Source organism: Elephantulus edwardii, unplaced genomic scaffold, assembly GCF_000299155.1.
Source record: "Elephantulus edwardii isolate Elephantulus edwardi_28Jun2011 unplaced genomic scaffold, EleEdw1.0 scaffold00208, whole genome shotgun sequence".
In the NCBI taxonomy this organism is placed as follows: domain Eukaryota; kingdom Metazoa; phylum Chordata; class Mammalia; order Macroscelidea; family Macroscelididae; genus Elephantulus; species Elephantulus edwardii.
In genome coordinates, this window is record NW_006399958.1 from 103793 (window position 1) to 118078 (window position 14286).

General features: G+C 55.3%; 2 protein-coding genes across 2 annotated transcripts; both read left to right on the plus strand.

Moving 5' to 3' along the window:
- The first annotated feature begins 210 nt into the window (after positions 1-210).
- CA11 (carbonic anhydrase XI) lies at positions 211-6654 on the plus strand. Its single transcript, XM_006897256.1, has 9 exons — positions 211-633; positions 724-798; positions 1521-1663; positions 4563-4748; positions 4957-5052; positions 5201-5273; positions 5361-5515; positions 5726-5891; positions 6529-6654. The coding sequence occupies exons 1-9, from the start codon at positions 567-569 to the stop codon at positions 6552-6554; spliced, it is 987 nt and encodes a 328-aa protein (XP_006897318.1). The 5' UTR covers positions 211-566; the 3' UTR covers positions 6555-6654.
- Positions 6655-7293: 639 nt separating this feature from the next.
- DBP (D site of albumin promoter (albumin D-box) binding protein) lies at positions 7294-13958 on the plus strand. The gene is made up of 4 exons (XM_006897257.1): positions 7294-7822; positions 8580-8990; positions 11016-11227; positions 13453-13958. Exons 1-4 carry the CDS (start codon positions 7684-7686, stop codon positions 13666-13668), a joined length of 978 nt encoding a protein of 325 aa, XP_006897319.1. The 5' UTR covers positions 7294-7683; the 3' UTR covers positions 13669-13958.
- Positions 13959-14286: the final 328 nt, after the last annotated feature.

Sequence of the window (14286 nt, forward strand, 5' to 3'; positions counted from 1 at the left end):
TAACAGCCTGATAGAGAAGGCAGGGAGGGGGGCAGGGAGGGAGGACCCGGAGAGAAGAGAGAGACAGAAACGGAGAGGAGAGGCAGGAGAGGGAGAGGTGGGGGGAGAGGGAAGCTGGAGGCAGACGGGAGAGGGAGGAGGTGAGAAGGGAGAAAGGAGCGAGGGAGCTGGAGGAGATGGGGCAGCGAGATGGAGGCAGGGGTTAGGTGGCTCGGGAGAGCTTAATGAAAAGGGGACCAGGAGGGGGGTGTGGATTCCAAGCCGAGAGGTAACCCCGGAGAGAGGCTGAAGGCAGAGAGAGGAGGAGGCTGAGTCGAGGTGGAGGGCAGACAGGAGGGTTTGGAGGAAAGAGGAGGTGAGGAAGGAGGAGAGGCAAGAGAGAGGGGAGAGGAGTGGGTTTGGGGGCTCCCCATCCCCAGCTACTTTGGGATTCAGGGAATTGGGGCTCATTGTTGAGGAGGTGAAGAAGCTTGGAAGTCCTGGAGCGAGAGGGTCTCAGAAAGAGGAGAGGGAGGAGCTGAGGGGGGGCAGGGGGTTGGGAAAGGTCCCTTCAAGGCCTCCTGGGGATGGGAGGTGCCGCTCGCCTGAGCGCCCCTCGAGCGCTGGTACTCTGGGCCGCACTGGGGGCGGCAGGTAAGACCCTGGGGGTCGGGGCAGGAGCCCCGAGGGTGGGCTGGGGGTGGGGGTGTGCCAGGAAAGAGGTTCAGGCTGTTCTCTTCCCAGCTCACATTGGACCTGCACCTGACCCCGAGGACTGGTGGACCTACAAGGATAATCTCCAGGGAAACTTCGTGCCAGGTGCAACCAGGGCGGGGACCCAGGAGTCAGGCCCCCAAGGCGCCTCCTCCTTCAGACTTGCGGTCTCAGTTCCCAGCCCCGAGGCTTCTGCTAACCCGGGAGTCCCAGCACCCCATCCCCCTGGTGTCTGGGCCCGGCCTCTGAACCCCGGGGGCTCACTGTGGGACATTGTACATGCGCATTTCAAGTAGCGAGTGGGAGTGAGTGGAAGGAAAAGTGTGGGGGTGGAAAAGAGTGTGTGTTTGCAGAGAATGAGGCGGATCTTGACTTCCGCTGGGAAGCGGAGGTTCAGCATCCCGGGTCCCCCACCTTGTCCAGCCCTCTCTTGCACCTCCTCTGCCCAATTGAGTCGTAATCCAGCTGTGGGACAGGACACCGACAGAACTACAACTCCCGTGGGGCACTGGGGCAAGCAGGCAGCGGATGGATAGGCTGGCCGCCTTAGCGACTTCTGGGAGTTGTAGTTCCTTTCCCCAATGACATAATTTAAGATGGGTGGACCGACGAGAGGCCGGAGGCATAACTGGGTTTTAGTAAACTGCTCCAAATTCTTTCAGGACCGAGGGTTCTAGACCCCATCCTTTTGCTTCCTCGCCGTCCAGGCCCTTAACTCCTCCCCATAAACCCAGGAGCCCAGACCGTAGTTCTCTGTCCCTAGGTCCCAACATTGGGATCTTTGCCCTATTTCTGACTCCCTGTCCTCCTGAACCCCTTGCCCCTAGGGCCTCCTTTCTGGGGCCTGGTGAACGCAGCCTGGAGCTTGTGTGCTGTGGGCAAGCGGCAGAGCCCGGTGGACGTGGAGCTGAAGAGGGTCCTTTATGACCCCTTTCTTCCCCCTCTGAGGCTCAGCACTGGGGGAGAGAAGGTAAGGAGTCTGGCGAGGGGTTACTGAATCCTATGGGGGTGGGTAGAAGTGGGGGCTGAGGGAGGATGGATGAGATGGGGGGCAGCATTGGGGAGGGGTGTCCACCACTGAGGAGAGGAAGCACTTTACCCTCTAAAATGGAATCACCTCTTCTTCCTTCCCTAAACTTGACTCCCCAGCCTTCCAGCTTTGTAGAAACAGAAGATAAAAAACATTTCCTGTGCTAGGCACTGTTTGAAAAGCTTGAGGGACCCCTCTGATGGACATAACAACCTCATGAAAGCCCTTCTATTACCATTCCTCTGTTATGGAGGCGGAAATTGAAAGCAGCACAGAGAGACTGAGTCACTTGCCTGGGATCACACAGCTAGAAGGTCCTCTCTGGGATGCAAATCCAGGCAGTGTGTTGCCAGCCAACCATACCCTTGCCTACTTGGTAACCCCATTTCTATTAAGCACCTCACTCCATCCAGCCACTTCCAGCCAAAAACTTCGGATTTGGTGGTACCCATCCTTTCCCTCCTGCCCCATTCCCAACTCAAGTTCTTCGGGGCCTCTCTGCTCACCAGCCCTCAGTTCCTTCTCCTCCTGGTAGTTTCTGGGAGCTTCCATGCTGCCCTGCCTCTTTGCTTCCAACAATCACAGCTAAAGAGAAGCTTAACAATGCAAATCAGATTATAGGACTCTCTTGCTCAAAGTCCGAATAGGATAAATGGTGCTAGCAACTATTCACACAGAACCTATAGAAGTGTCTGGCACTGTGCCAGGAGTGTTTTACTTGTTTATTTATGTAAAATACATGAGACTTCTCATTATTGCTCACCTGGCCCTCCTATACTTTGTTCTTTGCTTACTGAGCTCCTGACGCACTGACCTTGGCTGTCCCCAAAATAGACCACCCCAGGGCCTTTGCACTTTTTTTTCCCCTGGAATACCCTTCTTACTCTTTGCAACTAACTTTTGCTTATACTTTAGATCTTTGTTCACATGTCACCTCTCTAGACCGGGCCCGCTATTCTCTTTTCTCAGAACTTCCTGTTTCCCTTCTTTCATGAACATTGCTGATGTTGTGTACCATTGGGTAGGAAATGACCCATAGCTGACCCTCTGGCAGGATTGCAGAGGCAGTAAGTCACATAGAAGGAGACTGACCACTTTTCTCCCCCAGAGTGGCTGGTAGAATCAAACCATGTACCTTTGCATTGGCAGGATATTTCCTTACCATAATCTACCAGATCACGGGATTGCTATGAGTTGTACTTGACTTGATGGCACCTACCAACCGAGTTCCTGTCATATTGTTGTTGTTATGTGCCTTCGAGTCACCTGCAAACCATAATGACCCTACCTGCAGCAGCTCTGAAGCCTGCCCTGTCCGGAGCCAGTCTCACTAATTACAACACATCCAACTTTCATTGCTCCAGGTTCTGTATCAATCCATCTCATCCAGGGTCTTCCTATCATTGTTGTTGTTATGTGCCGTCCAGTCGCTTGCGACTCATAGCGACCCGATATACAACAGCCCTAAACTCTGCTCTATCCTGTGCCAATCGCACTGTCTCTGACACTCCCATCCCGATTATCCCAGTCACTGAATCAATCCACCTCATAGAGGGCCTTCCTCTCCTGCACCATCCCTCCACCCTCCCAAGCATGATGTCCCTCTCCAGGGACCAGTCTCTCCTTACAACATGTCCAAAGTATGTTAGACGGAGCCTCAGAATCCTTTCCTCCGAGGAGCCACCCGGTTTAACCCTTTCCAGGAGGAATCTATTTGTTTTCCTAGCATAGGTTGTAATTCATTAAGCTGTTACTTCTGTGACTGTGTATTTACTGGGAGCCAGGTTGCTCTGACAACCCAAAGACAGTTAGAATCCACTGGCTGTTCTGAGGAAGATAGATGGGCAGTCTCTTTCCATATGATTGACAGCTTCTGGAAACCCATTAGACAGTTGACTGTGAATGGCTTCTGACTCGATAGCACATAACAACAACTTCCCCATTAAAAAAGAATCTCCATGAGACTCAGGCGTTTTGTCTACTTATTAGCTGCTGTTCTTGGCATCCATGGAACATAGTTGCACTCAATACATGTGTTAATTACACGAGTCCAACCAAGATTGAAGGCGCTCAGCTGGTGTAGTCTGTAGGCGAGTTGTGGTGCTGTTATTCCAAGAGGCCCTGCCTTCCTGACAGTTCGAATACCCCCAGCTGCTCTGAGAGAAACAGGCCCTCTCTTCCCATGCTGTTTACAGCCTCAGAAACCAGCTGGAGCATCAGCTGGGAACCCGTTCCACCTCAAAGGCAATGTGTGAGCAAGGGAACCAATACACTTCCCAAAGACCAAGAGGAATTCTAGTTGTGCAGTCGGAACCCACTAGCCCACTTTAAGAGAGAAAGTTGGGGCAGTCTGTTTGCATAAAGGTTGTTGTTATTGTTAGGTGCCTTCACATTGGGTCAGACTTATAGCAACTTTACATGGGACAGGAGGAAAGAGATGACCCTTACTGTTGTTTATGTTAATCTACCTTGTTGAGGGTCTTCCTCCCTCTACCAAATGTGATAGCCTTCACCAGGGATGGGCCCCTCCTGGTAAGATGCGCAAAGGACCTAAGACAAAGTTTCACCATCCTTGCTTCTGAGAAGCATTCTAGCATTTTGTTCAAAGGCAGAATTGTTATTAAACATCACAGCTTGTGGAAGCCCTGTGGGACAATTCTCTGCCCTACTAGGTGGCTGTGCATTGAAATCCACTGACAGCAGTGGGGTTGTTTTTTGGTGACATGGTTCAGCGGAGAGCTTGGCAGACAGTCGATGCTATTAGATAACGAAAAGCTGTTGGAAACGGGCAATTGTTGAAGTGGAGACTGGAAGAGAAAAGAATCTCTGTCCATCACAGCTCCGGGGAACCCTGTATAACACTGGCCGCCACGTCTCCTTCCTGCCTGCGCCACGGCCCGTGGTCAACGTGTCTGGGGGTCCCCTCCTCTACAGCCACAGACTCAGCGAACTACGGCTGCTTTTCGGAGCTCGCGATGGAGCTGGCTCTGAACACCAGATCAACCACCAGGGCTTTTCTGCTGAGGTGACTGGCAGATGATCTCTAACCCTTGGTCCCAACACCAATCTTTAACATTTTCCTACACTTTTCACCCTATCCTCCTGGACATAAGTGGTCCCCTGATAATAGACACTGACCCTCATCTTAACCCAAGATCCTCAAGGTTCCAGAATTGGGGCCATCCTCTTTTCTCCTTCTCTTGGGGAACCCCCTTTCTGTCCCCTTCTCTCAGGTGCAACTCATCCACTTCAATCAGGAACTCTACGGGAACCTCAGCGCTGCCTCCCGAGGCCCCAATGGCCTGGCCATTCTCAGCCTTTTTATCAATGTGAGTCTGGCAAGGTTCTGAGGGATAAAGTGGGTGATGGCCCGGATTCTGGGGTCTAAGGACGGCAGAAGGAAGGAGCCTGGGACTCCAGCATCCTGGGTCCTGGTGGCGAGGGACCTGAAGGCCTCTTCCCCTTGTACCCCCACAGGTGGCTGGCAGCTCGAATCCTTTCCTCAGCCGCCTCCTCAACCGCGACACCATCACTCGAATTTCCTACAAGAGTGAGTCCCTTGTGTGCTTAGAAGGGGATCGCCCAAGTGGGGGTGTTCTCCGAAGGACACCCTCCACTCAGGTCGATGTTCCTGCAGATGATGCCTACTTTCTTCAAGACCTGAGCCTGGAGCTTCTGTTCCCCGAATCTTTTGGCTTCATCACCTATCAGGGCTCTCTCAGCACCCCACCCTGCTCGGAGACTGTCACCTGGATTCTGATTGACCGGGCCCTCAATATCACCTCCCTCCAGGTGACCCTCTGCCCCTGATGCGGGGAGATCTGCATCCTCCCTTTAAATTCCTTTTTTCCGCAATGACCTAGAACCCCAGAGGGCAAGGGGCAGGGCGATGGGGGCGTGGCGCTGAGCACATGCCCCGCCTACCACGCGCCAGGGGCGGGGCTTCCCGTGACATCTCCCAGACAAACCCTGTTCACGCCCAGTGTTCCCTTTCCTTGGCAGATGCACTCTCTGAGACTTCTGAGCCAGAATCCTCCATCCCAGATCTTCCAGAGCCTCAGCGGTAACGGCCGGCCCCTGCAGCCCTTGGCCCACAGGGCTTTGAGGGGCAACAGGGACCCCCGGCACCCTGAGAGGCGTTGCCGAGGCCCCAACTATCGTTTGCATGGTATGGTCCAGTCTGCATCCCTCCCCACGTTTTGGTCTAATCCTCCTATGTGTTTCCCCCCACCATGGTGTCTCACTATGGCACAGTCCATATTTTGCTGTTTCAGTACTGTCCTCATTCTCCTCCCTCCGTGTGAGTTTGGTACCGCCCACTTCCCCTCTTTGAACCATTGGTGGTCTGCGATTATCTGTCTTCCCTGTTCACACTGCTTTGCAACTCGAGCGCCCTGGCTTCCTTGTTAATGTGGCATCTTAGTTAGAACAACCTGGGCCCACCTCTCTTCCTAAGTGGTATAGCCCGAACAGCAAACAGCAAGCATCAGCTTGGTACAATCGCTTTCTGTTCCCACCGCTTGCCTGTGATTTAGACCTGTGACCTGCCGCCAGGCTGGTTAACCAAACATGGTACAGCCCCGATCCCCCCGCGTAACCATCACTTAGTCCAGTCTAGTGTGGAGGGACGTCCCCAGTCCACCCTCCTGCCCAGTACTGAAGCCTGGAGCTGCACCACCTGGTACATTTTGGTTCCCCCTTCGCAGCTCCCCAGTGCAGAGCTCCACGTTCCTGACTCTTGTCCTCCCCTTACATTCCCACTGCGCCCTAAACTAATGACACCTCCTGTATGTGTCCTCTTTCAGTGGATGGTGGCCCTCATGGTCGCTGAGACTCCCCACCGAGGACTGCACCTGCCTGTCCCAAGCCTATCTAGGAGAGGGAAGTCACCTCAAAACAAACCAATTAAAGGGACAGAATTCTTCCAGTTTCTCAGTGGTCTGATTGTAGGCGCGGTGGGGAAACCCTTGGGGTATTAACCAGGAATAGCCTTCTTCCAGAAACCAATCGCTCTCTTTCAAAACCATCAATAATCGGCTTTTTGGATTTCACTTTTTCAAAAATCAATCATTTAGACTTCCGGCTCCTTTAAGTGGCGTCTTCAGCCGGGTACCCCCTCCTTTCTCAAGCAGCACGCGCGAAGCCATGTGCTTCCTCCACCCGCTTGCCTCATTGGCTCGAAGTGGGTGACGGTCCCGCCCTCTGTGCAGCCTCCCATTGGGCAAATGTAGGTCAGGGTCCCGCCTTCTTCCAGAAGGCAAGGCAACTTCACGCGTCCAGCCCCTCATGTGCCCTCCCGGGTCCTGGCAGATCTAGGGCGTCCCATTGGCTGTGCGTCTCAAGAGACCGAGACGCGATTGGCCCGTGAGTGCAGCCGGAGGGAGGCACGCGGCTGGGGTGCACCGCCGAAGATGCGGGTGGGGCTGGGCAGGCGCGTGCGGGGGCCGGGAGGAGGGGCCCGCGCTGTGGCGTCGGGTGTTTTGGTTTGGCTTTTTTTTTTTCCGCGAAAGAAGTTTGCTTTGGCCCCGCCTCAGGGCGGCCACCTCCTTCTGCCCCCTCCTCCGCCCCTCCGCGCACACCTCTCGGTGCAGATTGCAAAGCGCCTTCCGTTGCGAGAGCTGCAGAATTTGCAAGAGCCAGTCTCGCCCACCTTGGAGGAGCGCGGTATTCCCTCGCACCCTCGTTTGCAAAGAACCAGGTGCCTAATTTGGCCACTACCTCCCTCGCCCCAGACTGCATGATCTCCGGGGACCCTTTGGAGTTGCACGTTTCTCTGCACGGAGGGCCGCAAATCCCCCTGGCTCCTAGGATTTGCTGTGTTCTGGATATTGGAAGCTTGCAAGCTCCACTCGCCCGCCCCGGGGCAGACACTCGCCCGAACCGCAGGAGTGTGTCGCTGACTGGCTTGCCAGCTTTTCGCGTCTCCATGAACCCGTGAGCCTGGGGGCAGGTGCCCGGCAATGGCGCGGCCTGCGAGCGACAGGACCCCGGCCCCCCTGCTGCTGGGCGGCCAGGCCGGGGCCCCCCCTGGCGGGGGAGCGCTGCTTGGGTTGCGGAGTCTTCTGCAGGGGACCAGCAAGCCCAAAGAGCCGTCTAGCTGTGAGTTCCAGTCCCGCGTCCCCCATTTTGGAGCCCCCTTAGGGACTCCAGTGCGCCTCTCCCAGCCTTTATCACCCAATTACTCAGGTGTTCAACCCTAGATCCCTTAGCAGCCAGGAGCCCCAAATTCCGGCTCTCAGCCGATCCATTCGAAGACTCAGGATGGAGGGCCCCTACCCCTCATGTCCCCTTGGTCTCGGGAGTCTGACCCCCGGGGTCCTGGGAGGAGGGAGGGGGTGTGTCGGGGCTCACACGGAGGTGACACGGGCTTGGGCGGGGCTTTCTGGGGTCACATGGGTCCTCGGCTGAGGAATGTGCCCGGGGACTCGAGCCCCTTCCATGGCGTGGGGGAAGGGGCTGGGGACCTTTGCAAGGGAATTTCGGAGGAATTACAGAGCTGTCATTTTTTTTTTTCTCTCCTGTCCGCCTAACCACCCTCCCTCCCTCCCTCCCCGGACATCCTTCCGTCACCTTTTCTCTGGGCCATTCTGTGCCTGTGTCCCCCTCTTTCATCTCTCCTCCCCTCTTCTGAGTTTCTGTCCTATCTCTGGGCGTCTGCCTTCCTCTTTGAGTCTCTCTTTCCTCCTCATTGTGGTTTTATATCCTTCCTCTGTTCCCCCCCTCGATCTGTCCACTATTTCCTACATCTCTGATGTCCCCCGTGTGGATCTCATGTCCCCTCTCTCCTGTTTCTCTGGTTCTGGGTCTCTTCCTCTTTTCCCTCTTCCATCCTGTCTCGTCTTTCCCTGACCCGCAGGTCTCCTGAAGGAAAAGGAGCGCAAGGCGGCTCCGCCGGTGGCCACTGTCCCCGGGCCGGGCCTGGAGTCTGCGGGCCCGGCGGATGCCCCCGCTGGGGCCGTGGTGGGCGGCGGGTCCCCACGGGGGCGCCCAGGGACCGTGCCCGGTCCAGGTCTGTTGGCGCCGCTGTTATGGGAGCGGACGCTGCCCTTTGGCGACGTGGAGTACGTGGACCTGGACGCCTTCCTGCTGGAGCACGGGCTCCCGCCCAGCCCGCTGCCTCCCGGGGGCTCGTCCCCGGCGCCCTCGCCTGCGTGCACCCCAGCTCCCTCCCCAGGACCGGGCTCCTGCGGCTCGGCCTCCCCCCGATCCTCGCCTGGGCACGCCCCCGCCCGGGCTGCCCTCGGGGCCGCGGGCGGCCACCGCGCAGGTGCGGCAGAGGGGCGGAGCGGGACCTTGGAAGGGAGGGGCGGGACCCTGGATGGGCGGGGCTTGTGCTCCAGGGGGCGGGGTATGCGTAGCGGCTGCGGGAGTGGTGGGATTGGCTGCGGGCCTCTTTCTGTGTCCCCTCGTTGAATAGAGTGGAATGGGACCAAAGGCAGTAGGGTGGGTTGGTTGATTTGGTTAGCTGATAGATATTGCCTGCGGGACCATATACTGTGCCCTGCAGTGGACCATGTTATCTAGAGGGGCCAGTATTTGGAAGATGTTGCAGTTGGTAGAGGCTCAGAGAAGAGACTCTCTCCATGAGTTGCATTGATACGTGTGCCTTGAACAGTGGGCTGCACAGCAGTGACTGTGAAGCTGGCCAGGACTGGGCTGGGTCACTGTGAGTCGGAGTCGACTCGATGACAACAGTTGAAGTTGAGATTTCTATGGGAGAAAGTACTTGGGACTTTAAACTCGGAGAAGCCTGTATAATGGAGAGAGAATTTGGGTGTTTCAGTGGAACCAAGGGTCTGGAACCACGGATACTCGGGGCTGGAAGCCCAGAATTCAGGTTGTTCTTTACTGGAGAGTGGATAAGGTACAGAAGAGCTGAGCTCTCTAATAGGGAGAAGGCGAGGGATGGGCACAGACTTCCATCCTCATCTTTATGGTGGACCTCAGCCCTAGTTCGAAGAATCCTTTATATGGGAGGTGAGGATCTTGAATCTGAGCCTTTCAGGGGAACAGAACGGAGACTCTTAGATTCCTGAAACAGAAAGGACCAGAGATTCAGAATCATGGCTATCCTAGGGATTTGGGGGCTGGAGTTCTAGGAAGAAGTTGAAGCGATTCTCTTATGTTCCCAGAGAGCAACAGGACCATGATCCGTACGAATGCGAGCTGAAAGCCCCAAGGAAAAGTTGGGCACCTGGGGGTCTCCAAGGGCAGGCTGCCAGCAAGGAATTCCAGGGTTCACCTGTCCCGGGTCAGAGCTCCCGGCAGCGCTAGGTCCCTCCCCTTTCCAGCCGCACATTCCCGTGCCACGTGAATCCTCCCCTCCCTCCTCCGTGCTCCGAGCTTCGCGCACGCGCAGATGCGCGGGAGAAGGGGGGGGCCTGGGGAAAAGAGAGGGCGCTCGTGGTGGGAGGGGTGTGGAGGGAAGAGAAGCCGGCTCTGGCACGTGACTCAGCCAGAACCTGTGTCCTCAGCTGGCCTTGTCTTGCTCGCTCTTAAAGGGACAGATACCTCCTCGTCAGCCAACTTTCTAAAACTTCAGGGGGGGTCACCTCTGCGCCTCTTTTAAACCTCAGAACTAGTAGCTTTGAAAGGAACTTGAGGTCTTTTCGATGTAGTGGATTCTTTTCCCTTTAAATATCCGAGTTGTGTTAAGGATTTAGATTGGCTGCCAGAAAGATCAAAAGCTTGCTGATCCTGACCCATCTTCACATTCTAGCCTGTCCTTCAGCTCATTGTTGCAGGTACTGTGTCCCTCCATCCTGCTGAGGTCAGGAAAGGTTTCCAACACTTGTACATAGACTAGGAGTCGGAGGTGGCTGACGACACCTGACCCAAAAGAAGCCAAATGAATGTGAATCTGAAGGCCTCACGTTTTAGACCCAGTCGCCTGGACTCCAGTTCCAAAGGTTGCCGCTTACTGGTGTTTGCAATTCACTAGTGACTCAGTGGGAGAAAGACAGGCAGTTTCTTCCTCCATGCGATTTACAACCTCTGAAAACTAGCTGGAGGGTCAGCTATCTGAGTCACTTCTGACTCTACCTTAATGATGAGATTGCAGGTCAGCTCTGCCGGACCTTAGAGTCTCCTGGTTTGGCCCAACCCCGTGATTTCTAAGCAGCACTGTGGTTTAGGAAACCGTATTTTTAAACATTTTTTTATTAAGGAGCTTGACCCCTGGCAGGTTTTAGATTCCAGATAGACTTGGTGGCTAAAAGAAAGGTAACCATGTCACCTGAGCAGGGGTTCGATGCTGGAAATTCCCTCTCAGTAAATTCTATCCCTCACAAAGGCCTGAGCTCTCGGGACACACCCAGTCCTGTGGACCCAGACACCGTGGAGGTGCTGATGACCTTTGAACCCGACCCAGCTGACCTCGCCCTGTCCAGTATTCCTGGTCATGAAACCTTTGACCCTCGGAGACATCGCTTCTCAGAGGAGGAACTGAAGCCCCAGCCCATCATGAAAAAGGCTCGGAAGATCCAGGTGCCAGAGGAGCAGAAGGTGAGCCTGGTCGCAGGTGAGACCCAGTCTTGGCTGGGGTGGACCTGTCCTGCAAAGCTTTCTGTAAGCTCCCTCACCTGCAGCCAAAGACCAGACCTCCCTGGCTACAGGAACACCAGAGGGCAGGTGTCTGGCTTGAGATTTATGATGACGTATCATTGTAGGAGGAGCCCCTGGGTGGCACGGCCGGTTAAGTACTCAGGTGCCAACCCAGAGGTTGGTGGTTTGAACCCATCCAGACGAGCTCAGGTGAAAGGACTGGTGATCGGCTTCCCAGAGGTCTCAGCCTTGAAACCCCTTCAGACACAGTTCTATCCTGCCATGTGTGTGGGCTCCAGGAGGTGGAATCAGCTCCGTGGCAGTTGGCCTTTTCACTGTAACAGGGCTCAGGCAGCCTGCAGGCTCAATTGCACAGTCTGGCAACTTGCCGTCTCCGGTGGGCCTGAAAGTCTCCATGGGCCAGGCTGCCTCTGAGCCTGTTGCTAAGGCTGGCCTTCCTTAGCAACGGGGTCTCAGCCTGTCTCCCCTTTCCAGCAATCCAAACTGGGAATGAATCTTGGAGCTGTTTCAAACCAGCTTTTAGGATAGCTGCCTCTCCCCTCACTGCAGCCTTTGCTGGTCCCAGTGAACCCTGTTCACTGGTGTTGGACTTCCCGGGGTCTTGTTAGTCACGACCACATTGCGATTTGGGATTCTTGGGGGAGTGACTCGGTCCTATAAAGAATTAACGAGTTGTCTGCTATGGCATACCACCCTGAATGCACCTGATCTCAGAAGCTAAGCAGAGTCAGGCCTGCTTAGTACTTGGATGGGAGACCACCTGGGAATACTGGGTGCTGTAGGCTTAAAAAAAATAATAATTAACAAGCCTCATTGCTAACCCTATGGTTAAAGGCTCATCTAAAAGGACCTTGAAAGAGAGCTCTTGATGTTTCAGTCTGCTTTGCAAACTGTCATCCTTGGAAAACCCCTTGGGGTACAGTTCTAATAGAACAAAAAAAAAAAAAGGATCGCCATGAATAGGGCTCGACTGAGAGGCTGCTGGTTTTGACTACAGCTCTCTGGCATTCTTTTTGCCGGTTCCTGGTCTGCCAAAGGACCAGCCCCTGGGCTTTTGCCACAAGAGTTTTGCTCTGTCTGCCTCTGGGTAAGAAGCAGTCTTTAGGTCAGTGGTCTCTCCTGCTGCAGGGTCTTGTTGCTAGGGACTGGATTTTTCCCTGGCAACGAAGAACTATGATTTAATTAAAGCGGGGAGGGGCAGCTTTATAAGCTGGGTGGGCCAACCACTAAGGAGTGATCCTCCTCAGTGACCAGCTCCCAGGGTTAGAAACCCCTATGCGTAGTGACCAGTAGAGATATCAAGGTCTTGGGATGGCTCTGTTGCTAAGGACCAGCTATTCTAGCAACCAGGACCTGCCAACTGGGGGTAGATCCCTAGCCCCAGTTCAAGTCAGGGACTGGCTGTTGGTCCATAGGACCGCTTAGGCTTTCCATTTTGTGCGTCAAGAAAGAATGAGGTTTCCTTGGCCACCAGGTCAAAAGGAGCTCAGATCTGGGAGGGCGGAGGGGTGTTATGCAATGTCAGAGCTCATCTCTAAGGGACCTAGGCCGCCTTCAGCAATCAGGATGTGAAAGGTGGTTTATGAAAGCAAACTCACTGCTGCTGAGTCAATCTGGACTCACTGCCATCCTGCAGGACATATATCTGCCCACAGGGTTTCCAAAGCTGTAAATTCTTACAGAAGTAGACTGCTTGAGCTTCCTCCACAGAGCAGCTGGGGGTCTGAACCACTGGCCTTGAGGGTAGCAGCAGAGCTCTTAATTGCCACCCCACCAGAGGTCTTTAACTGTTGATGCTGTGATTTTTCACTGGGAGAATGGCTCAGACCCTCAGGGCCCTGTTGCTAGGGAACAAGCATCCCTAGCAACCAGGCATTAACTGCAGGCCCCTTGTCAAAAGGCTTTAGCACTTGAAGCTTAATTGTTTGGGAATGGGATGGCTCAAGCCTCATCTCTTGCTAAGGCCCAGTTCTCCTCAGCTACCAGGTCCTTGATAGGGCAGACCCTTGGGTATTCTTTAGAACCCAGTGCCGGGGTACAGGTGCTAGGGATCCTTTAGGTGTCCTTCCTGGATCTTTGAAGGCCCTGTAGGCCAGGCCACTGCTCCCTTCTTGCCTTCTTTGGGGCCTGTCTGGATCGCAGTGCCTTCTCCTCAACATCCGCAGGACGAGAAGTATTGGAGCCGGCGGTACAAGAACAACGAGGCGGCCAAGCGATCCCGCGACGCCCGGCGGCTCAAGGAGAATCAGATCTCAGTGCGGGCGGCCTTCCTGGAGAAGGAGAACGCCCTTTTGCGGCAGGAGGTGGTGGCGGTGCGCCAGGAGCTGTCCCACTACCGCGCAGTGCTGTCCCGATACCAGGCCCAGCACGGAGCCCTGTGACGTTGCGGCCCCCCACCCAGTGGCGCCCACCTCCACCCTGCTCAGACTTTCGCCCTGACGCCCTCCTCCCCCCACCCCGTGGCCCACTCCCTGGGCCGGTCAGCTGGGTGCCCCAGGGACGTAACAATGCAGATAAATACATTTCTATTTTCGAAGAAAAAGCGAGCATCCCCACCTCCCTCGTGGGAGAGGGGAGGGTGCTATGTGTGTGTGCCCCGCGGAACGCCGGGGACCCCAGCCTCCCACCGCCTCCGTTAACACAATCCTGAATAAATCTTGAGAACCCCAGAGCCAGCTGTTTTCGGGGAGGAGGCCCTGTCGCGGCTGCGACCTGTGATCAGCGGGGTCACCAAAAACGCAGGTGCTGCTCCAAACTCGAACCTCTCGACGGGCTCCCGGATGGAGGAAGGCGAGGGGCTGAGAGGAAAGAAGCGAGCGCCTTTATTGCATAGACCTTTTCAATTGCTTTAAAGACTGGGGACAAGAACTGGGACGCACGAGAGAGAACACACGGGGATCGAGCGTCCACGGCTCCACCTGGCTCGGGGAGCGGGGTCAAGAACATTAGTGCAAAACGGAGCGCGGCCCAGGGGAACCTGCCCCTCTCGGGTTGATTGG

Excerpts from the sequence above, each read along its gene's own strand:
- CA11 (XM_006897256.1), top strand. The coding sequence starts at position 567 with ATGGGAGGTGCCGCTCGCCTGAGCGCCCCTCGAGCGCTGGTACTCTGG. Across the intron at positions 1,664-4,562 it reads TCAGCACTGGGGGAGAGAAG|CTCCGGGGAACCCTGTATAA; the intron begins GTAAGGAGTCTG and ends TGTCCATCACAG. Across the intron at positions 5,892-6,528 it reads CCCCAACTATCGTTTGCATG|TGGATGGTGGCCCTCATGGT; the intron begins GTATGGTCCAGT and ends GTCCTCTTTCAG.
- DBP (XM_006897257.1), top strand. The coding sequence starts at position 7,684 with ATGGCGCGGCCTGCGAGCGACAGGACCCCGGCCCCCCTGCTGCTGGGC. Across the intron at positions 7,823-8,579 it reads GCCCAAAGAGCCGTCTAGCT|GTCTCCTGAAGGAAAAGGAG; the intron begins GTGAGTTCCAGT and ends CCTGACCCGCAG. Across the intron at positions 11,228-13,452 it reads AGGTGCCAGAGGAGCAGAAG|GACGAGAAGTATTGGAGCCG; the intron begins GTGAGCCTGGTC and ends CAACATCCGCAG.